Source organism: Taudactylus pleione, unplaced genomic scaffold (genome assembly GCF_031769625.1).
Source record: "Taudactylus pleione unplaced genomic scaffold, aTauple2 ptg000547l, whole genome shotgun sequence".
NCBI lineage: Eukaryota > Metazoa > Chordata > Amphibia > Anura > Myobatrachidae > Taudactylus > Taudactylus pleione.
In genome coordinates, this window is record NW_028284949.1 from 4,226,760 (window position 1) to 4,253,508 (window position 26,749).

The window sequence follows — 26,749 nt, forward strand, 5'->3', positions numbered from 1 at the left end:
AGCTCCTTCCACGTTCCATGACACCAACTGCAAATTAACCGGAGAGTTAGAAGTAGTGTTCGGACAGGACAACATGGCTAACCCCCCCCCCCCCCAAGGGGTCTCAGAGACCTAGTAAGCTTTACTAACATTAGAGTAAAAGTATGACTAATCATTATGTAAAAAAAATATTGACCATTCCATATAAGCTGGAAAGAAAAAAACATCCAGGAGACAAGTGACGCAACTTCCATGTACATAAATAACAGTAGAGGTAGATAATCTTACTTCAATTCGCCACTTTTTCCAATTTTCCTATGCAAATGCAAAGAAACCTCATTACTTTAAATAGTAAAGCAGTGACTTTTTTTTCAGCTCATACCTTATCATTTAAGTTTTCATATAGTTTAGGACTTTACCTCAGATGTGTCACTTTTAAGTCCATTGAAGCACAATGAATGAATGAGGTCAGAAGGAGGGAGGGGATCAAAGAGGAGAGGGGAGAGGAAAATGCCATCAGAGTGGGGAGGTGACAGAAACCAATAAGAAAGGAGAAGGGGGGGCAAAGAGCCAATCAGAGAGAGGTGGTGACAGAAGCCAATAAGAAAGGAAATAAAAGAGGGGTGGTGACAGAAGCCAATAAGAAAGGAGAGGGGAGGATCAAAGAGCCAATCACAGGGTAGAGAGTGGAGGGAATCAAAGAAGTGAATATAATCAATCTGACAGTAAAGAGGAGGTGACAGAAGATGTTCAAAGAGGGGAGGTAATCTGGGCATCTTGAGGGAGCATGAAATGTAGAAACTGATCTCAGATCCATAACATATGTAAAATATAGAGCAAACAAACTGAGATAAAACGAACTGGTGGCCGTCATACTGTGCAGCGCCCTATGAATTCCAGAACCCTTTATGTCCATTCTGGCGCCTGGAGCTCATGCCCCATCGAAACCACCCTCGCTACACCCCTGGTCACACCTATCTGCTACATGAATATTGTACAAGTTGTATTCTATTTTGACTATTGAATCACTTAATCATGATAACTAATTATATACTTTTTATCTACCTCTCAAAGTTATACCCAATAAATATTGAATAATGTTCATATAAGATATAAACCATAAAGCATCATTCCCTCTCTCTGGTTCATGGCTTAGTAGAACGTTGCTTCCAAAAATAACCATTGGAGTTATTTCTGTTTACCACTTTAATATGGCAGCGGAAGAGGGTCTGACTTGGAGGACCAATGAGAAAGATTATTTCTTAATATTGGTTCATGCAACTGTTGTTCCCATTCCCCAACCACCGTTCATAACATGTAGCTCATTGGTATATTGGCCTTAAGCGATGGATCTGTGAACCAATGAAAGACATCTACTCATAGTGCTGAGTTTCTTTTTCTTCAATACCCAGGATTACACAGTAGTAAGGACATCTGGTAAACGTGTGACACGCAGCAGCTGTCCCCGTGTATCAGGAAGACAGAGCAGGACCCAGAGAGCCATCATAGAGCCTCCACCTCACTCACGTAAACATGAGAGACACAATCACCAGAAGATCCTGGAACTCACCAACAAGATCATTCAGCTGCTGACTGGAGAGGTGACTGCTGGGAATGGGACATTATACAGTAACATCAGGGGATGTGTCTGGGTGATGACTGTATCATTGTGTGTGTCAGGTTCCTATAAGGTGTGAGGACGTCACTGTCTATTTCTCCATGGAGGAGTGGGAGTATATCGAAGGACACAGGAGTCTGTACAAGGACTTGATGATAGAAAATCACCAGACTTTGAAGATGGATATGACTGAGAAGATATTAAATCATTCCTTGGACATCATCTGTTTGCTGACTGAAGAGGTGAGGGAGTCTGCAAGTGTCCCAGTGAAATCACGCTAATCTCTATTACTAACACAGGTACATGACTGGGGAGGTGAGAGAGTCTGGGAGTGTCACAGTAACATCACTCTTATCTCTATAACTAACACAGGGACCTGACTGGGGAGGTGAGAGAGTCTGGTAGTGTCACAGTGACCTCACTATTATCTCTATTACTAACATAGGGACCTGACTGGGGAGGTGAGGGAGTCTGGGAGTGTCACAGTGACATCACTATTATCTCTATTACTAACACAGGTACATGACTGGGGAGGTGAGAGAGTCTGGGAGTGTCCCAGTGACATCACTCTTATCTCTATTACTAACACAGGGACCTGACTGGGGAGGTGAGAGAGTCTGGTAGTGTCACAGTGACATCACGCTAATCTCTATTACTAACACAGGTACATGACTGGGGAGGTGAGGGAGTCTGGGAGTGTCACAGTGACATCACTATTATCTCTATTACTAACACAGGGACCTGACTGGGGAGGTGAGAGAGTCTGGTAGTGTCACAGTGACCTCACTATTATCTCTATTACTAACATAGGGACCTGACTGGGGAGGTGAGGGAGTCTGGGAGTGTCACAGTGACATCACTATTATCTCTATTACTAACACAGGTACATGACTGGGGAGGTGAGAGAGTCTGGGAGTGTCCCAGTGACATCACTATTATCTCTATAACTAACACAGGGACCTGACTGGGGAGGTGAGGGAGTCTGGTAGTGTCACAGTGACATCACTATTATCTCTATTACTAACACAGGGACCTGATTAGCTGTTAACTGCAATTAACGTCACTTTTTAATGGCCGTTAAAAAGGGGTTCTGGTGGAAAAAGGAGGATAATTGAATAGCTCGAGGCTTCCTCCCTTTTTCACACCCGTTAACTTACGGCCCTAATTGAATTCCCCCCATTGTGCTGTTTTTTTTATTTATTTATGGTTTACTCTTAAGTCTCAGCCATACCACTTGTAGTAATGCAACAGATAATTTTTATTTTTATTTAACATTATTGAGGATTTTAGCACTGGCGTCACAGGGCAGGTGAGGGCCACACCGGGTTTCACCAGTCGAGGGGTGACACAAAAGTGCTGACTCCCCCTCAGTGACAGGAGCAGGGTGCTGCATTACGTGAAGCACTCAGCTCCTAGCACAGTGAGGGAGCCGGCACTTCAAACAGGCTGGTCCCCGGGGCAGCCTGCTCCTCCACCTTACAAAGAATGGGTGTTCGGCCCACGGGGCCAGGCCCCCACCCATGAGCTCACACCACCACCCACGAGGCCATGCCCCCTTATTTTCCAGCGCAGTGAAGGATCTCAGTACTGGGTGCAATGTCAGGTAAAGACGTCACTGGATTTTAGATGCTCAAATCATGATATGGAACATTCTTTATGATATTTACAACTGCTTTCCTTATTTATACTAATTTTCTAGTTACAATTGATTGATACAATGTATTTCCACATGTTTCTGCTTCACACTGTGGCCCAGATTCAGAGCCGGACGCTCTGAAAGAGCGCTCGCTCTGAATCAGGGCGTTTTTTTTTTTTTTTATGGTGATGCCTCTTGGCCGCTCGCATAGCTGTGGGTGACCACCCACAGCTATTGCGAGCGGCCATGATGATGGTCGCGATGGTCAAGACCATCGCGACCATCGGGCTTGCGACGAGACCCTTGTGGTAGGGTCTCGTGGCTGCAAGCCCCAGAGAGCTTTCGGCTCCAACAGAGCCGGAAGCTCTCCACTGACATCAATTGTGATGTCAGTGGGGCCGACCCCAAAAGGCAGGCGTTCTCATGGGAACACCTCCGTTTGGGCAGCCACCCCACGGCCCGCCCACCAAAGGGGGCGAGCTGTCACTCAACATCGACCGCTCGCCCCCTTTGGTGCGAGACCTGGAGCGGCGTAGTGCCCATCGCTAGCCGGGTCTCGCGCATGCGCACGACGGAGCTGGCTCCGTCGTGCGCATGCGCTGTGGGCCACCATCGACCCGGTTGCGAGTGCTCAGCGCTTGTCACCGTGTCTGAATCAGGCCCTGTATTTCAACTATTCTAAAATGTACAATAAAGAGATTTAAAAAAATACTAATTTTTTTTTTTTTTGCAATGTTTTGCCAGGAAGGGCTGTATAAGAGGTTATTGAGTCCCTGACATGATGATGTCATCACACATAACCTCCTCCCATTCTAGCTTCTATAAGGGGTGGGACTTTGGGATTTTTAGGTAACTGCAACCCCTCCCCTTTAAACTAATGCTGTGCTTATGACAAGTCCCACCCGTCCTTATCAGTGGAGGGCTTAAATGCAGCTACTAGATTAATTTTCCTTTTACAACACTGCTGCGCTTATTTTAAGACAATTCATCACCTGCTCCCATTCATGGTTACAGCACTGTTTTCGGGCAGTAACCACTCTGTGGAATTCCCTCCTGTTTACAGCAACACTTTCCCCTATCCTCCAAACCTTCAAGCATTCCCTGAAAACTCTTCTCTTTTGGCATCTTATCATCCCAACACTGTTCGAGCCAGTTACAACAGCTTACCACCGTTCAGTCTGTTGTACATAATCTCATGTATCATACTTCTATTTTCTTATAGCCTGTAAGCTTGTGACCTGGGGTCTGTAACCCATTTATGCGTCTGTTACTACCCTGTCTTGTTATTTACTGTTCCTGTTTCCAGGTGTCAGAAATTGTGCTACATCCTGGTGCTATGTACATGATTTTCCATAAATAAAGCTGTACTCTCAGATAGCCCTTGGAGTGATTTCTGTTTAGCACTTTAAAATGGCTGTAGGGTAACCAATCACAGAGACTTTATACCCCCACCTTTCTCCACAGCATCACACAGTCCTGATTTTCAGCCATTGTTATGAGACCAACCACGGCTCAGAGCAATACAGCCACATGGAGCAGCCACTTACTTGGGACTGCTGCTTTATGTATTACTTTGTCTGGCATTCTGAGACCATTAATTCATGACAATCTGATTATTGTAGTATGGATGTAGTAAGTGATGGATCTGTGAACCAATTAAAGGTATCTACTGTTTGTTCCAGTTTGTTTTTTCCATCAATACACAGGATTATACAATAATGAAGAAGACTTCAGAGGAGTGTGAGACACGCAGCAACCACCCCAATGTGTCAGGAGGACTGAGCATGACCCAGAGCCCCATCACGGTGCCTCCACCTCACTCACTGATACATGAGAGACACAATGACCAGAAGATTCTGGAACTCACCAACAAGATCATTCAGCTGCTGACTGGAGAGGTGACTGCTGGGAATGGGACATTATACAGTAACACCAGGGGATGTATCTGGGTGATGACTGGAGAGGTGACTGCTGGGAATGGGACATTATACAGTAACACCAGGGGATGTGTCTGGGTGATGACTGGAGAGGTGACTGCTGGGAATGGGACATTATACAGTAACACCAGGGGATGTGTCTGGGTGATGACTGGAGAGGTGACTGCTGGGAATGGGACATTATACAGTAACACCAGGGGATGTGTCTGGGTGATGACTGGAGAGGTGACTGCTGGGAATGGGACATTATACAGTAACACCAGGGGATGTGTCTGGGTGATGACTGGAGAGGTGACTGCTGGGAATGGGACATTATACAGTAACACCAGGGGCTGTGTCTGGGTGATGACTGTATCATTGTGTGTGTCAGGTTCCTATAAGGTGTGAGGACGTCACTGTCTATTTCTCCATGGAGGAGTGGGAGTATATAGAAGGACACAGGAGTCTGTACAAGGATGTGATGATGGAGAATCACAGGCCCCTCACATCACTGGGTAAGAGGAGACTGTAATTTATTATAAAGGACAGAACTGTTTTTAGGACCACCTACATAACATGTCACCTGAACTTCACATATATCATTATTATTATTATCATCAGTTACTTATATAGTGCCAGTATATTCCATTGTGCTTTACAATTGGGAACAAAATTGTAATTAAACAAGGCTGTTAAATAACAGACAGACAAAGAAGGGCCCTGCTCGCGAGCTTACAATCTATAGGGAAATAGGCATTGATACACAAGGAAAAGTGCTACATAATGCATATTGCAGAAGCTCTTGGTGGGCTTTGTGATCCAGTCACACAAGGATGTGGCCTGGGGTTAGCGGGATATGAAAGTGAAGAAAGAGAAAATATGTAAAGTTATCTGTGAATTGTATAAGGGGAATAGCTTATGGAGGTTCTGGGATCTCATAAGCTGTCTGATGAGGGGAGTTTTCAGGGAATGCTGGGTGGTTTGGAGACTATAGGAAAGTCTTACTGTAAGTGGGAGGGCACTGTACAGAGTGTATGCAGCCTGAAAAACGTCCTGTAACTGTGAATGGGAGCAGGTACTGAGTGTGGATGAGAAACGCAGATCTTGTGCAGAGCGAGGAAGTTGACCTGTGTGATATTTTGAGATAAGTGAAGAGATGTATGTTAGTGTACTTTGGTTAATAGCTTTATGTATAAATATATATGTACAATGTAATGAGTCACTGTATTCCTACAGATGTATTCAGTAACAAAAATACTCCAGAGAGATGTCCCCGTATTCTTTGTTCACAGGACCATACAGAGGAAAATCACAGTATCCCACAGGAGAATCAGGTATATGGAATTGAGGGTCTCACCATATACCAAGATACAGATGTACCTCTCTTCAGCTACTGTACCATCTATCTGCTCCCCTTCTCTACCAAACTGCTTGTACAGCTTGTCTACCACCGCATGACCCCCTTACTCTTCAATGATTTCCTTCTCAGTCAGCAACCGGGTTTCCATCCTATAAACTCCACAAAGACTGCACTTACCAAAGTGACAGATGATCTTCTTTTGGCTATGTCAAAGGACCACTTCTCCCTGTTCACATCCTTTGGCATTTCTGCAGCTTACAACACAGTTGACCGCCCTCTTCTCATAGGCACCCTTCACTCCATTGGCCTTCACAGCACTGCTAGCTTTTGGTTCACCTCCTATCTCTTTTTAAAGTCCTTCGCTGTCTCTACTTCTGACTCATGCTCTCCTCTTCTTACTCTTATATATCGGGTTCCCTAATTGATCTGTTCTCGGCCCTCTGCTCTTCTCCTTTTGCATCTTTACTTAGGAATCCGATACACTCCTTTAGCCTCCATTACAACCTCTATGCAGATAAAACTCAAATCTACAACCCCAGACATGTCAACTCTATCTTTTCTGTGTCCAACTGCCCCACTGCAATCTCCATCTAATTGTCCCATCCCTGCCTCACTGCCATCTTCATCTGATTGTCCCATCTCTACCTCACTGCCATCTCCATCTGACTGGCCCATCTCTGCCTCTCAGCCATCTCCATCTGATAGGCCAATCTCTACCACATTGCCATTTCCAGCTGATTGTCCCATCTCTACCTCACTGCCATCTCCATCTGATTTGGCACATCTCTACCTCTCAGCCATCTCTTTCTGATTGGCCCAACTCTACCTCACTGCCATTGCCATCTGATTGTCCCATATCTACCTCACTGCCATCTCCATCTGATTGTCCCATCTCAGCCTCACTGCCATCTCCATTTGATTGTCCCATCTCTACCATCTCCATCTGATTGTCCCATCTCTGCCATCTCCATCTGATTGTCCCATCTCTACCTCACTGTCACATTCATCTGATTGTCCCATCTCTAACATCTCCATCTGATTGTCCCATTTCTACCTCATTCTGATTGTTTCATATCTGCCTCCCTGCCATCTCCATCTGATTATCCCATCTCTACCTCACTGTCATCTCCATCTGATTGTCCCATTTATGCCTCAATGCCTTCTCTGCCTCACTGCCATCTCCATCTGATTGTCCCATCTCTGCCTCACTGCCATCTCCATCTGATTGTCCCATCTCTGCCTCACTGACATCTCCATCTGATTGTCCCATCTCTACCTCACTGCCATATCCATTTGATTGTCCCATCTCTACTTCACTGCCATCTTCACCTGATTGTCCCATCTCTGCCATCTCCATCTGATTGTCCCATCTCTGCCTCACTGCCATCTCCATCTGATTGTCCCATCTACCTCCCTGCTACCTCATTCTGATTGTCCCATCTCTGTCTCACTGCCATCTCCCTCTGATTGTCCCATTTCTTCCTCATTGCATCTCCATCTGATTGTCCCATCTCAGCCTCACTGCCATCTCCATATGATTGTCCCATTTCTTCCTCACTGCATCTCCATTTGATTGTCCCATCTCTGCCATCTCCATCTGATTGTCCCATCTCTGCCTCACTGCCATCTCCATCTGATTGTCCCATCTCTGCCTCACTGCCATCTCCATCTGATTGTCCCATCTCTGCCTCACTACCATCTCCATGTGATTGTCCCATCACTGCCTCACTGTCATCTCCATGTGATTGTCCCATCTCTGTCTCACTGTCATCTCCATCTCATTGTCCCATCTCTGCCTCACTGCCATCATCATCTGATTGTCCCATCTCTGCCTCACTGCCATCTCCATCTGATTGTCCCATCTCTGCCTTACTGTCATCTCCATCTGATTGTCCCATCTCTGTTTCACTGCCTTCTCCATCTGATTGTCCCATCTCTGCCTCACTGCCATCTCCATCTGATTGTCCCATCTCTGCCTCACTGCCATCTCCATCTGATTGTCCCATTTCTGCCTCACTGCCATCTCCATCTGATTGTCCCATCTCTGCCTCACTGCCTTCTCCATCTAATTGTCCCATCTCTACCTCACTGTCATTACCATCTGATTGTCCCATCTCTACCTCACTGCCATCTCCATCTGTTTGTCCCATCTCTGTCTCACTGCCATCTCCATCTGATTGTCCCATCTCTGCCTCACTGTCATCTCCATCTGATTGTCCCATCTCTACCTCACTGCCTTCTCCATCTGATTGTCCCATCTCTGCCTCACTATCATCTCCATCTGATTGTCCCATCTATGCCTCACTGTCATCTCCATCTGATTGTCCCATCTCTGCCTCACTGCCTTCTCCATCTGATTGTTCCATCTCTGCCTCCCTGCCATCTCCATCTGATTGTCCCATCTCTGCCTCACTGTCATCTCCATATGATTGTCCCATCTCTGCCTCACTGCCATTTCCATCTAATTGTCCCATCTCTGCCTCACTGCCATCTTCATCTGATTGTCCCATCTCTGCCTCACTGCCATCTCCATCTGATTGTCCCATCTCTACCTCATTGTCATTTCCATCTGATTGTCCCATTTCAGTGAGGGTTTAATCTCATTCTAATAAATCAGACAATATTCAAGTGTTGTGGATTATTTAGGGTGAAGATCTGAATGATGATACAGTAGAAGATATAGAAAAAGAAGAAGAGACGTATGTGAGGGGTGATCAGCAGTGTAAAGAGGAGGAAATTCCTACAGCTATCAGCACAGGTGAGTAGTAATCACTAAGTACAGTACAGAGGTCCTGATTCAGCACGCAGTTCTACTGCGAAAATATACTAATGAATGCAATTGCAATGCCGTCGCAGCCCAACATAAAGACGCCCACTTCCTCTGTCTCACATCTGTCATACATTGCAATCCTGCGAAAATATCGGGAACATCGAAAAACATCGGAGCCTCATGCACAATTAAATAAGGCCAGACCTTACTTAGAAATTGCTAACCTTCCGGTACACAGTGAGAGCTCAAGCTGCATATGACATTGCAGTGGCTAATTTATGCATGCCCCTATAACGGCGTTCAAATGCACTGAGACAACTGCGTTTCACCAACCACCCCCCCCTTGCCGTCAACACCCCCAAGTGGTAACTTCCTGTCAATCATACTGCGATGGGTCTGCGTGAAGTCTGCGATCGCTATGCAGTGGTGCATTTACGCAGTACGTAACAATCGGCCGTCTGTGTGCATAATCGCACTTGCGATCCTTGCTGAATCAGGCCCAGAGTTACATATTCTCCTTGTTCTTTCACTACAGCAATCTCTTATCCTACACCCTCCTCTGTCAACTCACTACAGCACTTTCTTATCCTACACCCTCCTCTGTCACTACAGCCATCTCTTATCCTATACCCTCCTCTGTCACTACAGCAATCTCTTATCCTACACCCTCCTCTGTCACTACAGCCATCTCTTATCCTACACCCCCTCTGTCACTACAGCAATCTCCTATCCTACACCCTCCTCTGTCAATACAGCCATCTCTTATCCTACACCCCCCTCTGTCACTACAGCAATCTCCTATCCTACACCCTCCTCTGTCAATACAGCCATCTCTTATCCTACACCCCCCTCTGTCACTACAGCAATCTCTTATCCTACACCCTCCTCTGTCACTACATCACTCTCTTATCCTGCACCCTCCTCTGTCACTACAGCAATCTCTTATCCTGCGTCCTCCTCCATCACTACAGCAATCTCTTATCCTACACCCTCCACTGTTACCAGTCCAGATATCTGACTAGTCTCCTCTCCACACTCTCTGGTGTATCTCATTCATCAGGAACCATCAGCCCCTACTATACTCCTGCTCTCCCCCTCACATCATGTCACTGTGTGTTACCAGCTCAGAGATCTGACAAGTCTCCTCCCCACACTCTCTGGTGTATCTCATACATCAGGAGCCATCAGCCTCTATTATACTCCTGCTCTCCCCCTCACATCATGTCACTGTGTGTTACCTGCCCAGAGATCTGACCAGTCTCCTCTCCACACTCTCTGGTGTATCTCATACATCAGGAACCATCAGCCCCTATTATACTCCTGCTCTCCCCCTCACATCATGTCACTGTGTGTTAGCAGCCCTGATATCTGACCAGTCTCCTCCTCACACTCTCTGGCGTATCTCATACATCAGGAGGCATCAGCCCCTATTATACTCCTGTTCTCCCCCTCACATCATGTCACTGTGTGTTACCAGCTCAGAGATCTGACAAGTCTCCTCCCCACACTCTCTGGTGTATCTCATACATCAGGAGCCATCAGCCTCTATTATACTCCTGCTCTCCCCCTCACATCATGTCACTGTGTGTTACCTGCCCAGAGATCTGACCAGTCTCCTCCGCACACTCTCTGGTGTATCTCATACATCAGGAGCCATTAGCCTCTATTATACTCCTGCTCTCCCCCTCACATCATGGGATTGTGTGTTACCAGCTATCCATTTTCCTCCCCATGTCCTACAATGTGACATTAACCATGATCCTTTCTGAGTGCTATCCCATTTGGTATTACCCTTTATCCTTATCGACAACTACTTCCTGACGTCACCAATGATCACTGATGATAATAACATCTTTGTATTAAGAGCTGTCTTGTTCTGATTATAATCTGTTTAACTGAGATATAAACCGCATCTGCTTACATGTGTAAACGCAATACCGATCTTTTATGTAAATACAGATTTGTCCTCATGCTTCTGGGGTTAAATGTAATAATGTAGTAGCCGGAGTCGCTGTGGGAATACATGTTAGTATGCCCGTATTTTTACAGAAACAAGCATATTAAAGGCTATACAAAGCTGGTTTAGCCTTTAACATGCATGCTGCCCCTTGTGTCCATACGCCATACGTCATGATTGAGCTGCTCCGAGAGTATTTCTTTTATTTTGCATCTTATTCGCATCGCAGATACAGCCAAACATCATTCACAGTGTAGTACAGATGCTGGACTGTGACTTTATTTGTATAGGAATTAGCTTTAAACACGTAGAAAGTCGCAGATGAAGTACAACTGATGGAGATCTGGGGGTATATTTACTAAAGTGAGAGTTTTTAGAAGTGGAGATGTTGCCCATAGCAACCAATCATATTCTAGCTATTATCTTCTAGAAGGTGCTAGTTAAATGTTAAGTAGAATCTTATTGGTTGCCATTGGCAACTTCTAAAAACTCTCACTTTAGTAAATATACCCTGTGGAGAGTGTGAGGTCACAGCAGTATGCAGCTAGTATGACCTGTGTGTGAAATAATGTATAGACCGTATGTGCACTCTGTTACATATACTGAGATGGAGATCCGGAGAGTGTGAGGACACAGCAGGATGCAGCTAGTATGACCTGTGTGTGAGATAATGTATAGACCACGTGTGCACTCTGTTACATATACTGAGATGGAGATACGGAGAGTGTGAGGACATAGCAGGATACAGCTAGTATGTCCTGTGTGTGAGATAATGTATAGACCATGTGTGCACTCTGTTACATTTACTGACATGGAGATCCGGAGAGTGTGAGGACATAGCAGGATACAGCTAGTATGACCTGTGTGTGAGATAATGTATAGACCATGCCTGCACTCTGTTACATATACTGAGATGGAGATTCGGAGAGTGTGAGGACACAGCAGGATGCAGCTAGTATGACCTGTGTGTGAGATAATGTATAGACCATGTCTGCACTCTGTTACATATGCTGAGATGGAGATCCAGAGAGTGTGAGGACACAGCAGGATGCAGCTAGTATGACCTGTGTGTGATATAGGGCCTCATTCAGAGGCGGTCGGAGGATGCAAGAGGTCGCTCAGAAACTTGGCGGCCACTTGCATCCTGACCGCCCGCCTCTGTTGCGGTCGTTAGGCTGTGGGTTAACACCCACAGCTCTAACGACCGCTCCGGTGATGGTCGCGATGGTCAGAGACCATCGCGACCAACGGGGCTTACGACGAGACCCTAGGGTAGGGTCTCCATTTTCGTAAGTCCCGGAGAGCTTCTGGCTCTGTCAGAGCCGGAAGCTCTCCACTGACATCACTAGTGATGTCAGTGGGGCCTCCCCCAAACGGCAGGCGTTCCCATGGGAACGCCTTCGTTTGGGCTGCCACCCCCTCGGCCCACCTTCCAAACGGGGCGAGCTGTCAATCAACATCGACAGCTCGCCCCCTTTGAATCGAGACCCGCTACGACCGGAGCTGTCGGTCATAGCGGGTCTCACGCATGCGCACAACGGCGCCGGCGCCATCGTGCGCATGCTCTGTGGGGGGCCATCGACACAGTCCGAGCGCATCGGCGCTAACGACCGGGTCTGAATGACCCCCATAATGTATAGACCATGCCTGCACTCTGTTACATATACTGAGATGGAGATCCGGAGAGTGTGAGGACACAGCAGGATACAGCTAGTATGACCTATGTATGAGATAATGTATAGACCATGTGTGCACTCTGGGCCTGATTCAGAGCCGCTCGTAAGCGGCCGCTCGTTCGCTCCGAGCGATGTTCGCTCATCTGCGCATGCGTATGGGTTGTAATGCGCATGCACCAACCAGTCAGTACGGTCGGAAATCGTGTGCTCGCAAAATAGCGAATGCCTGCTAATTTGAGTGACAGAATGAGGCGCTTGTGGGTGGTAACAGGGGAAGATGCTTGAAAACGGGGAGTGGAGATCCGAACGCAGGCGTGCCAAACGGTCAAAACCGGGGTTTTAAGGGTGTGCATAATTAACAAAGCAGCGTCATCGACCACGTCACTTGGTTGTCTTTTAGCCTGAACTGCTCGCATGATTGCGGTAGGAAAATGCTACCACAAGAATATCGAGCAGTTCATACGCCTTTCGATGTACTCGATTAATCTAATTAATAGCGGAGATGACGTATGATGCGAGCGGCCAAGGGGCTTCTATACAAAATAGCGAGCGCATGTTTCGGACGCTCGCTCAGACATAGAGGCGTCAACAGACCGCAAAGAGCGAGCGCTCAATTTAAATAGCCAGCCCCTTTTTCTGAACAAGCGAGCGCAAATAGCGTCAGGCTCTGAGTCAGGCCCTCTGTTACAGTTACTGAGATGGAGATCCGGAGAGTGTGAGGACACAGCAGGATGCAGCTAGTATGACCTGTGTGTGATATAATGTATAAGCTCATGTGTGCACTCTGGGTCTCATTCAGACCCACTCGCGAGCGCAGGACGCTCGCAAGCGGGTCGATAGTGACCTAATGCGCATGCGCACGACGGAGGAAGCTCCGTCGTGCGCATACGCGAGACTCGCATAGCGACAGCCAAGCTGTCGCTATGGGTCTCGCACCAAAGGGGGCGTGCTGTCGATGGTGACTGACAGCACGCCCCCTTTGGTGGGCATGCCGGGGGCGTTGCTGCCCAGACGGAGACGTTCCCATGGGAACGCCTTCCGTCTGGGTCCGGCCCCACTGACATCACTAGTGATGTCAGTGGGAGTGCTTTTGGCTCTGATAGAGCCAAAAGCAGTCCTGGGCTTGCGTCAGCGAGACCCTACCGCAGGGTCTTGTTGCAAGCCCGATGGTCGCAATGGTCTTGACCATCGCGACCATCTTTTTGGCCGCTCGCATAAGCTGTGGGTGGTCACCCACAGCTATGCGAGCGGCCAGGAGGCCGCTCCATTTTTAGGTAGGAGGGCCCTGATTCAGAGCGAGCGCTCTGGTCAGAGCGTCCGGCTCTGATTCAGGCCCTCTGTTACATATAGTGAGATGGAGATCCAGAGAGTGTGAGGACACAGCAGGATGCAGCTAGTATAACCTGTGTGTGAGATAATGTATAGACCATGCCTGCACTCTGTTACACATACTGAGATGGAGATCCAGAGAGTGTGAGGACACAGCAGGATGCAGCTAGTATGACCTATGTATGAGATAATGTATAGAACATACCTGCACTCTGTTACACATACTGAGATGGAGATACGGAGAGTGTGAGGACACAGCAGGATGCAGCTAGTATGACCTGTGTGTGATATAATGTATAAGACCATACCTGCACTCTGTTACATATACTGAGATGGATATCCAGAGAGTGTGAGGACACAGCAGGATGCAGCTAGTATGACCTGTGTGTGGTATAAAGTATAGCTCATGTGTGCACTCTGTTACATATACTGAGATGGAGATCCAGAGAGTGTGAGGACACAGCAGGATGCAGCTAGTATGACCTATGTATGAGAGAATGTATAGAACATACCTGCACTCTGTTACATATACTGAGATGGAGATCCGGAGAGTGTGAGGGGACAGCAGGGTGTAGCTAGTATGACCTTTTTATTAGATAATGTATAGACCATGTGTGCACTCTATTACATATACTGAGATGGATATCCAGAGTGTGAGGACACAGCAGGATGCAGCTAGTGTTACCTGTGTGTGATATAATGTATAGACCATGCCTGCACTTTATTACATATACTGAGATGGATATCCAGAGAGTGTGAGGACATAGCAGGATGCAGCTAGTATGACCTGTGTGTGAGATAATGTATAGATCATGCCTGCACTCTGTTACATATACTGAGATGGAGATCTGGAGAGTGTGAGGAAACAGCAGGATGCAGCTAGTATGACCTGTGTGTGAGATAATGTATAGATCATGCCTGCACTCTGTTACATATACTGAGATGGAGATCTGGAGAGTGTGAGGTCACAGCAGGATGCAGCTATTGTGACCTGTGTGCAGGGGCTGGCTGGCAACTTTTAGCCTGGGGGGCAAATGCATGCAGGCGGCCCTGGCAGAGGAGTAGCGTGTAGCCAGGTTGCCGAAGAATATGCATGCTATGGCGCCCCCCCCCCTCAAGTGTTCCATGGAGGAGGCGGGTCCATATGGGATTAATGTAAGGTAAAAATAAAGATTAGGGCAGCCCCCTGTCGTAGTGCCCATATGCAGTGCCCCCGTGTGCCACAGGAGATAACACCCTTATGCAGGCCTCCAGTAGTGCCCCCAGTAGTGATTCCCCCTATGCAGTGCCCCTTGTGCCCCAGTAGTAAGCCCCTTATATAGTGCCCCCAGTAGTGGTCCCCCTTGTGCAGTGCCCCTTGTGCCCCCAGTAGTAAGCCCCTTATATAGTGCCCCTAATAGTGGGCACTATATAAGTAGTGCCCCCAGTAGTGATCCCCCCACCCCCCTATGCAGTGCCCCCAGTAGCAGTCCACCCCCCATGCAGTGCCCCCAATAGTGGTAACCCTTATGCAATGCCCCTTAAATAGTGGCCCCAGTTTTAGTCTCCCCCCTATGCAGTACCCCCAGTATTGCCCTTTATATAGAGCCCCTAGCAGTGGTCCCTCGATGCAGTGCCCCCAGTGGTAGTCCCCTCCCCCCTATGCAGTGCCCCTAGTAGTAGTCCCCTCCCCTTGTAGTGCCCCTAGTAGTAGTCCCCCCCTTTGTAGTGCCCCCAGTAGTAGTAGTACCCCTCTTGTAGTGCCCTAAGTAGTAGTAGTCCCCCCTTGTAGTGTCCCCAGTAGTAGTAGTCCCCCCCCTTGTAGTGTCCCCAGTAGTAGTAGTCCCCCACCCCCCTTGTAGTGCCCCCAGTAGTAGTAGTCCCCTTATAGTGCCCCCAGTAGTAGTAGTCCCCAGTAGTAGTAGTCCCCTCCCCCTTGTAGTGCCCCCAGTAGTAGTAGTCCCCCCCTTGTAGTGCCCCCAGTAGTTGTAGTCCCCCACCCCCCTTGTAGTGCCCCCAGTAGTAGTAGTCCCCCCCTTTGTAGTGCCCCCAGTAGTGCCAGACACTCGCCCGTAGACACACGTAATATAAAAAACAAAATAAAAAAAACCCACTTACTTGAATCCCCGCTCCCGCCGCCGCCATCCGCTCCTCCGTCTGTCCTCCTGGGCCGGGCCGCTCTGCATTATGGGAGAGACGTCATATGACGTTATGACGCCTCTCCCATTGCCCACTGCTGGAGCCGGAAGATGGAGCGGCTCCTGCAGTGGGCGCAGCAGCAGCTAATGAGAGTTTGTCAGACTCTCATTGGCTGCTGATCTAAACAAACACACAGCTGCCGGAGCCGGCGGCTGTGTGTTTGTCAGTGTAGCGCTGATCGAACTCCGTCCGGTCAGCGCTACACACGAGGTGCAGTCTGTGTCACAGTGACACAGACTGCACCGGCCCGCAGCCCGCATGATGCTGCGGCCCGGGGGGCAAATGGCACCCTGCCCCCCGGCCCAGCCCGCCACTGCCTGTGTGTGATATAATGTATAGACCATGTGTGCACTCTGTTACATATACTGAGATGGAGATCGGAGAGTGTTAGGACATATCAGGATGCAGCTAGTATGACCTGTGTGTGAGATAATGTATAGACCATGCGTGTGCTCTGTTACATATACTGAGATGGAGATCCGGAGAGTGTGAGGGGACAGCAGGGTGTAGCTAGTATGACCTTTTTATCAGATAATGTATAGACCATGTGTGCACTCTATTACATATACTGAGATGGATATCCAGAGTGTGAGGACACAGCAGGATGCAGCTAGTGTTACCTGTGTGTGATATAATGTATAGACCATGCCTGCACTCTGTTACATATACTGAGATGGAGATCTGGAGAGTGTGAGAACACAGTAGGATGCAGCTAGTATGACCTGTGTGTGGATAATGTATAGATCATGCCTGCACTCTGTTACATATACTGAGATGGAGATCTGGAGAGTGTGAGGACACAGCAGGATGCAGCTAGTATGACCTGTGTGTGATATAATGTATAGACCATGCGTGCACTCTGTTACATATACTGAGATGGAGATCTGGAGAGTGTGACGTCACAGCAGGATGCAGCTATTGTGACCTGTGTGCAGGGGCTGGCTGGCAACTTTTAGCCTGGGGGGCAAATGCATGCAGGCGGCCCTGGCAGGGGAGTAGCGTGTAGCCAGGTTGCCGAAGAATATGCATGCTACGGCGCCCCCCCCCCTCAAGTGTTCCATGGAGGAGGCGGGTCCATATGGGATTAATGTAAGGTAAAAATAAAGATTAGGGCAGCCCCCTGTCGTAGTGCCCATATGCAGTGCCCCCGTGTGCCACAGGAGATAACACCCTTATGCAGGCCTCCAGTAGTGCCCCAGTAGTGATTCCCCCTATGCAGTGCCCCTTGTGCCCCAGTAGTAATCCTTTATATAGTGCCCCCAGTAGTGGTCCCCCTTGTGCAGTGCCCCTTGTGCCCTCAGTAGTAAGCCCTTTATATAGTGCCCCTAATAGTGGGCACTATATAAGTAGTGCCCCCAGTAGTGATCCCCCCACCCCCCTATGCAGTGCCCCCAGTAGCAGTTCACCCCCCATGCAGTACCCCCAATAGTGGTAACCCTTATGCAATGCCCCTTAAATAGTATAGTGGCCCCAGTTTTAGTCTCCCCCCTATGCAGTACCCCCAGTATTGCCCTTTATATAGAGCCCCTAGCAGTGGTCCCTCGATGCAGTGCCCCCAGTGGTAGTCCCCTCCCCCTATGTAGTGCCCCTAGTAGTAGTCCCCTCCCCCCTATGCAGTGCCCCTAGTAGTAGTCCCCTCCCCTTGTAGTGCCCCTAGTAGTAGTCCCCCCCTTTGTAGTGCCCCCAGTAGTAGTAGTACCCCCCTTGTAGTGCCCTAAGTAGTAGTAGCCCCCCTTGTAGTGCCCCCAGTAGTAGTAGTCCCCCCCTGTAGTGCCCCCAGTAGTAGTAGTCCCCCCTTGTAGTGTCCCCAGTAGTAGTAGTCCCCCCCTTGTAGTGCCCCCAGTAGTAGTAGTCCCCAGTAGTAGTAGTCCCCTCCCCCTTGTAGTGCCCCCAGTAGTAGTAGTCCCCCCCCTTGTAGTGCCCCCAGTAGTTGTAGTCCCCCACCCCCTTTGTAGTGCTCCCAGTAGTGCCAGACACTCGCCCGTAGACACACGTAATATAAAAAAACTAAATAAAAAAAACCTACTTACTTGAATCCCCGCTCCCGCCATCCGCTCCTCCATCTGTCCTCCTGGGCCGGGCCGCTCTGCATTATGGGAGAGCCGTCATATGACGTTATGACGCCTCTCCCATTGCCCACTGCTGGAGCCGGAAGATGGAGCGGCTCCTGCAGTGGGCGCAGCAGCAGCTAATGAGAGTCTGTCAGACTCTCATTGGCTGCTGATCTAAACAAACACACAGCTGCCGGAGCCGGCGGCTGTGTGTTTGTCAGTGTAGCGCTGATCGAACTCCGTCCGGTCAGCGCTAAACACGCGGTGCAGTCTGTGTCACAGTGACACAGACTGCACCAGTCCGCAGCCCGCATGATGCTGCGGCCCGGGGGGCAAATGGCACCCTGCCCCCTGGCCCAGCCCGCCACTGCCTGTGTGTGATATAATGTATAGACCATGTGTGCACTCTGTTACATATACTGAGATGGAGATCGGAGAGTGTTAGGACATATCAGGATACAGCTAGTATGACCTGTGTGTGAGATAATGTATAGACCATGCGTGTGCTCTGTTACATATACTGAGATGGAGATCCGGAGAGTGTGAGGATATAGCAGGATACAGCTAGTATGACCTGTGTGTGAGATAATGTATAGACCATGCCTGCACTCTGTTACATATACTGAGATGGAGATCCGGAGAGTGTGAGGATATAGCAGGATACAGCTAGTATGACCTGTGTGTGAGATAATGTATAGACCATGCCTGCACTCTGTTACATATACTGAGATGGAGATCCAGAGAGTGTGAGGACACAGCAGGATACAGCTAGTATGACCTGTGTATGAGATAATGTATAGACCATGTGTGCACTCTGTTACACATACTGAGATGGAGATCTGGAGAGTGTGAGGTCACAGCAGGGTGCAGCTAGTATGACCTGTGTGTGAGATAATGTATAGACCATGCCTGTACTCTGTTACACATACTGAGATGGATATCCAGAGAGTGTGAGGACACAGCAGGATACAGCTAGTATGACCTTTGTGTGATATAATGTATAGACCATATGTGCACTCTCTTACATATAACGAGATGGAGATCCGGAGAGTGTGAGGACACAGCAGGATGCAGCTAGTATGACCTGTGTGTGAGATAATGTATAGACCATATGTGCACTCTCTTACATATAACGAGATGGAGATGCGGAGAGTGTGAGGACACAGCAGGATGCAGCTAGTATGATCTGTGTGTGAGATAATGTATAGACCATATGTGCACTCTCTTACATATAACGAGATGGAGATCTGGAGAGTGTGAGGACACAGCAGGATACAGCTAGTATGACCTGTGTGTGATATAATGTATAGACCATATGTGCACTCTCTTACATATAACGAGATGGAGATCCGGAGAGTGTGAGGACACAGCAGGATGCAGCTAGTATGATCTGTGTGTGAGATAATGTATAGACCATGCCTGCACTCTGTTGCATATACGGAGATGGAGATCTGGAGAGTGTGAGGTCACAGCAGGATGCAGCTAGTATGACCTGTGTGTGAGATAATGTATAGACCATGTGTGCACTCTGTTACACATACTGAAATGGAGATCTGGAGAGTTGTAGGTCACAGCAGGGTGCAGCTAGTATGACCTTTTTATCAGATAATGTATAGACCATGCGTGCACTCTGTTACACATACTGAGATGGATATCCAGAGAGTGTGAGGACACAGCAGGATACAGCTAGTATGACCTTTGTGTGATATAATGTATAGACCATATGTGCACTCTCTTACATATAACGAGATGGAGATCCGGAGAGTGTGAGGACACAGCAGGATGCAGCTAGTATGACCTGTGTGTGAGATAATGTATAGACCATATGTGCACTCTCTTACATATAACGAGATGGAGATGCGGAGAGTGTGAGGACACAGCAGGATGCAGCTAGTATGATCTGTGTGTGAGATAATGTATAGACCATATGTGCACTCTCTTTCATATAACGAGATGGAGATCCGGAGAGTGTGAGGACACAGCAGGATGCAGCTAGTATGATCTGTGTGTGAGATAATGTATAGACCATGTGTGCACTCTGTTACATATACTGAGATGGAGATCTGGAGAGTGTGAGGTCACAGCAGGATGCAGCTAGTATGACCTGTGTGTGATATAATGTATAGACCATGTGTGCACTCTGTTACATATACTGAGATGGAGATCTGGAGAGTGTGAGGTCACAGCAGGATGCAGCTAGTATGACCTGTGTGTGATATAATGTATAGACCATGTGAGCACTCTGTTACATATACTGAGATGGAGATCTGGAGAGTGTGAGGTCACAGCAGGATGCAGCTAGTATGACCTGTGTGTGATATAATGTATAGACCATGTGTGCACTCTGTTACACATACTGAGATGGAGATCGGAGAATGTGAGGACATATCAGGATGCAGCTAGTACAGTGCCAGATTAATGTCCACATGGGCCTGGAGCTGAAATTTATGAAGGGCCTATTGTGTGCCGCTGCAGGGGGTGTGACTGGTGATGTGGGGTTGAGACTAGTGTGGTGTAGCTGTGATTTACATAGGGGTGTGGCCTGTGTTGTGGGTGTGTTTTGACTGCATACAGTGCCATAACAGCAGGTATGCGACCGGTGATGCTGCACAGAGCGCAGGGCTCTGTTTGCAGCACCATCGCTACCCCATGGCCTTTGTTACTGGCTAGCAGGGTGCTTGCACCCTGCAGCCAGTATCACTGCTGCAGTACTGCCCAGACAGACACCCTGCTGTCTTTGCAGCCTCCTCCGGATGCTCTGGGCAGTGTTGCACTTCCAGGTGCCGGTGGCCCAGGCCCCTCTACACGACAGCATGACGTCATGTGGTTAAGGGGCAGTGCCGGCACAGGGCGCTCTGGAGCCAGCTGTTTGTGTGTGTGACACTCTGGACGGCTTGTATAAAACACACTGACCCGTTTATGTAAGCAATCTTTCAGAACTTGTATTTGTCATTTTGCTAATCCTGACGAAATAATGAATACAAGTTCTGAGACGTTGATTACTTAAATGTATTCTAGTGTGTTTTATACAAGCCGACAGTCATAATGTCAATATTCATTATGTTGACATTAAAGTTAATTTAAAAATGACTGTGTGTGTGTGGGGGGGGGTTAGGCCGGTATACAATAGGGAAACCGGCTGCCTTAATACGGACAGCCGGCTAACCGACTGTCATATCCCGGCGAGGGTGAAATGCTGGGCATCTATATCTAGACGCCTGTCATTTCCCCGATGCCGGGAGACAGGCGCCTGGCATCCCGATCGCAAGCGGACAGCCACGGGGGGGGGGGGGGGGGGTTAGGCTAGGGAGAGGGAGGGTTAGGGTTAGGCACCCCCCCGGGGGACTTAGGTTTAGGCAGCGAGGAAGGGGGGGTTAGGCACTTAGAGGGGGGGAGGTTAGGGTTAGGCACGCCTAAGGAGGGTTAGGTTAGTTTATACTTACCTTAGCGACGATCAGGATTTCCAGCGCTGTCGGTCTTCTGCTGCCGGGAACTCTGCTTTTGTCGGCCAGGTGCTGCCGGGAATCGAACCGCCGTCCATGCGGCCAGAGGTATTTCATACCGATTCCGGTTAGGCTCTAGGGCAGGGGAACCTTTTCTCTTCCAAGGGCCATTTTATAACATTATTCGCGGGCCAGGTGCAGGCCACGCTCCCTCCATGTGACATTACATGAGGCGGGGCCACAATCCCTGGCGATTACAGCTATGCCCGGGGCATCCTAAGGATTTTCCAGGGAGCTGTAAGGGCTCCTGGCGGCACTGGTGCATCGATTCTGGCTGCAGGGTGCTATTCTAGGCACCCTGGTAGCCAGATGAGACTAGCAGAGAAAAGTTCATAGGGCCAGACCAAATGACTCCGCGGGCCTTATACGGCCCCCAGACCTGAGGTTCCCCATCCCTGACCTAGGGGAAGGTTAAGGCTAGGCTGTGGGGGAGGATAGGTTTGGACACTGCACGGAGGGTTAGGCATTAGGGGAGGTTACAGTTAGATTGGGGGGGGCGTGGCTAAGGTTAGGCCTATAGGGAGGGTTAGAGGTAGGGATTAGGGTTAGGCTGTGCCGGGGCGTTAGGCACTAGGGGAAGGTTAGGGTTAGGCTGCAGGGGGAGGAGTGGGTTAGGCACTACAGGGAGGGGTAGGGATTAGGTTTAGGGATGGGGGTAATACTCATCGGAAGGCAGGAGCAGCAGAGGTCATGACTGCTGGGACCCGGAAGCCGCGCTGGAGCTGCTACAGCCATCAGGAGCATGTTAGTGGGCCAACAGGGATGATATGTTGGCATTCCATCACTGTCTACATGATGAATGTCGACATATAATACCACACCCACTTTAGTCCCCATAAGTGTGCCTCAAGCTCCTGTACCCTCTCTATTTACCAATGTGTGTGTTATATATATATATATATATATATATAGAGTATATCACACAAAATCAATCTGGACTCACAGTCCAAACTAAAGGCAGGGTGCCCAGGTGCCCTCCCAAGGAATATTCATACAGTAGGTGCTTGTTCAATCCTAGGAAAGAAGAGGGGGCACTCCGGGACTTGAATGCACAAAGTATTTACTTGAAAATTACCGACGTTTCAGAGCCCACCCAACTCTTTTCTCAAGGTTGGCTCTGAAACGTCGGTCATTTTTAAGTAAATACTTTGTGCATTCAAGTCCCGGAGTGCCCCCTCTTCTTTCCTAGGATTGAAGTAAGTGTGTGTGTGTGTGTGTTTGTTTGTTTGTTTTCCGGGCGTTTGGCACTCAGGTGAAAAATGCACAAGACGGGGTGCCTTCCTAAATAATAAACATACAATCCATCGCTCTACCTGTGTGAGGCATGGAGACCCCCCAGTAGCAGAACAAAACAGAGGAGGCACTCCCTATAAGTAGAAAAAAACGTATACTTATATCATGTTAGACGTTCAGTACAGAGGCATGTCTCCATGCCTCACACAGGTAGAGTGATGGATTGTGTGTGTATATATATATATATATATACACACACATACTGTACGTATGTATGTATATACACATACTGTATATATATATGTATATACATATTTATACATTATATGCTCCTGTACCCACCTAATTTAACACACACATATATATAGCCATGTAAATGAATATATATACAAAACATACATAAATTGTACACAGGGGCCAAACATTACACTGACCTGTGGAATGTGACATGCTGGGCTGAAGGGCCTTCCCTCCTGAACTAGGCGATTGGTCTGGTGCACAGTCACAGGAAACAGCTCTGCAGTAGGACGTACAGTAGGCGGAGCTTAAGGCACATAGGGGCGGGGCTTCGGCGGGCTGTAGTGGGCGGGGCTTAGGTCGAGCAGCCGAGAGGAGGGGTTGGGGGTGACAATGGGCTCAGCTTCGGGCGGCCAGTAAGTGAGTGAGCTGGGAGGTGAGTAAGCCGATAAGTGAGTCAGCTGGGCTGTCGGTGGTGACAGGAAAAAAAATAAAATATATTTTTTTCCTGTCTGCACTGCAGTCCTTGTATCCTGTGGGCCTATTTTCAATGGGAGGCCTGGAGCTGGAGCTCCATCCGCCCCATTGTTAATCCGGCCCTGAGCTAGTACAGTGTTGGCTAACCTTGACACTCCAGCTGTTATGGAACTACATAACCCAGCATGCACTGCTACAGTTTTGCTATTAGGGCATGCTAAAACTGTGGCAGGGCATGCTGGGATATATAGTTCCACAACAGCTGGAGTGTCAAGGTTAGCCAACACTGAGCTAGTATGACCTGTGTGTGATATAATGTATAGACCATGTGAGCACTCTGTTACATATACTGAGATGGAGATACGGAGAGTGTGAGGACACAGCAGGATGCAGCTAGTATGACCTGTGTGTGATATAATATATAGACCATGCCTGCACTCTGTTACATATACTGAGATGGAGATCCGGAGAGTGTGAGGACATAGCAGGATACAGCTAGTATGACCTGTGTGTGAGATAATGTATAGACCATGTGAGCACTCTGTTACATATACTGAGATGGAGATACGGAGAGTGTGAGGACACAGCAGGGTGCAGCTAGTATGACCTGTGTGTGTGATATAATGTATAGACCATGCCTGCACTCTGTTACATATACTGAGATGGAGATCCGGAGAGTGTGAGGACACAGCAGGATACAGCTAGTATGACGTGTGTGTGATATAATGTATAGACCATGCCTGCACTCTGTTACACATACTGAGATGGAGATCCGGAGAGTGTGAGGTCACAGCAGGATGCAGCTAGTATGACCTGTGTGTGATATAATGTATAGACCATGTGTGCACCTTGTTACATATACTGAGATGGAGATCTGGAGAGTGTGAGGATGCAGCTAGTATGACCTGTGTGTGATATAATGTATAGACCATGTGTGCACTCTGTCACATATAATGAGATGGAGATCTGGAGAGTGTGAGGACATAGCAGGATGCAGCTAGTATGATGTGTGTGTGATATAATGTATAGACCATGTGTGCACTCTGTTACATATACTGAGATGGAGATCTGGAGAGTGTGAGGACACAGCAGGATGCAGCTAGTATGACCTGTGTGAGATATAATGTATAGACCATACCTGCACTCTGTTACATATACTGAGATGGAGATACGGAGAGTGTGAGGACACAGCAGGATGCAGCTAGTATGACCTGTGTGTGATATAATGTATAGACCATGCTGCACTCTGTTACATATACTGAGATTAAGATACGGAGAGTGTGAGGACACAGCAGGATACAGCTAGTATGACCTGTGTGTGAGATAATGTATAGACCATGAATAAAAAGTTGTAGCGCTCAACCTTCTCGTTCCGTCCAATAATATATGAATGGCTAATTGTCAAATGAATGACTAATTATCATTAAATTTAAACAAATAGATTCTGATGGTGTAAATTGAGTACCATGTACCAAGTTATAGTCAATGAAAAAGATAAGATAATGATATCTCATTAGTATGAAAATCCCATTAGGTAGGAATGTACAATGTAACAGAATGGTAACCAGTACGCGTGTGTATCAAAGTATCACAAAAATATTTATTCACTAAACCAAGGATAGTTAAAACTGGTGCACAAATATAAGATGGTCTCTGTATCTTTCAATCATGTAGGATGAGTGGTAAATCGGAAATCTAATGGTTAAATAGTTCCTGTCCAATGTCACTGCATAATCAAAACAGAACAATCTGCGGCGTCCCGCTAATAAAGAAAAAATGGTGATGGTTGATGAACTACGGTGCCCGGGATGATGTTCCTGGGGTCAGGGAGTATGGTGTGGCCTTGATGGGGAGAGGCTAGTTCTCTACAGTGCGTGTAGCTACTTGGCATCAATGTCGGAGGGTGCCCGATATGTCACGCCACCTCCGACATACAACGCCACAGCGTGCGCTGAGGTCGGGGGGCCGGGACACTACGGTCACACCGCTCGTGGGAGTATTGTGCCGTGTGTCTCCCTTTGCCGACCTGGGACTCACCTCTCTACCCTGAAGGGCACCGCTCTTAGCCCTGCCGGCTCCGGCTTCCACACTTCTGCGGCGCTGTCTTCCTGGGTTGGTCACGTGACTACGACGGTGTTGTACGTTGATGTCTCTTGGAAACAATAGCTGTTGAAGAAAGGTTCCGGATCATCTATGAAGTGCACCTTGGTCTTACGTCCTTGGTGTAGGCAAAAAAGCAGATAACTTTGGAATCTCAAGCGTGTAGTGTACGCCAACGCGTTTCAGCCTCTAGGGCCTTTTTCAAGGAGATGCTGTAGTGATAGAGTTCATGACATCTGAATAAGTAGTCTGAGGGCGGTCCAAAAGTGTTCAAAGATAGCTTAATTGATTAGTGGATAGTTCAGTCACTCTGAATAGGTGTTGATTGCTGTCAATCAACCATTCTGGTATACTGGCATTACATTTATTAGCACAATCCTATAACTTTATCCGTAAGTATGGAATTAAAGTGAATCCAAAACTATGAAAGAGCAAACCAATAAGTGTTATCAGTTAAAACCATAACATGTCTATTTTGACTTATTCTGGTATATAAAAAGTAAATCCAAAACTGTGAAAGAACAAACCAATAATGGAGCGTAAACACGGTCAGATTTGTCAGACTTGTCAGATTTGTCAGATGAACGACTGAACGATTGAACGATTTGAACGATTTTACCAAAGTTTTGAACGATTTGAACGATTGAACGATTTTTGACTGCATTAAAATGAATGGAATCGTCCAAGTCTGACTGCAAACCCATCAGATGTCAGATATCGTTATCTGAC

At 47.9% G+C, this 26,749-nt stretch overlaps 1 protein-coding gene across 2 annotated transcripts in view; it reads left to right on the forward strand.

Annotated features, from left to right (window-relative positions):
- Positions 1–1,758: 1,758 nt before the first annotated feature.
- The window catches only part of LOC148500805 (uncharacterized), a 29,273-nt gene continuing 4,282 nt past the window's right edge, over positions 1,759–26,749 (forward strand). The window contains exons 1-6 of one of the 2 annotated variants that reach the window (XM_088451415.1): positions 1,759–1,839; positions 4,940–5,131; positions 5,541–5,664; positions 6,386–6,483; positions 9,156–9,267; positions 15,082–15,096. In XM_088451415.1, coding sequence (XP_088307541.1) covers positions 1,777–1,839; positions 4,940–5,131; positions 5,541–5,664; positions 6,386–6,483; positions 9,156–9,267; positions 15,082–15,096 — 604 coding nt within the window. In that variant the 5' untranslated portion in view covers positions 1,759–1,776. The remainder of the gene's footprint in view (positions 1,840–4,939; positions 5,132–5,540; positions 5,665–6,385; positions 6,484–9,155; positions 9,268–15,081; positions 15,097–26,749) is intronic. The other variant, XM_088451416.1, reaches the window with a different exon arrangement.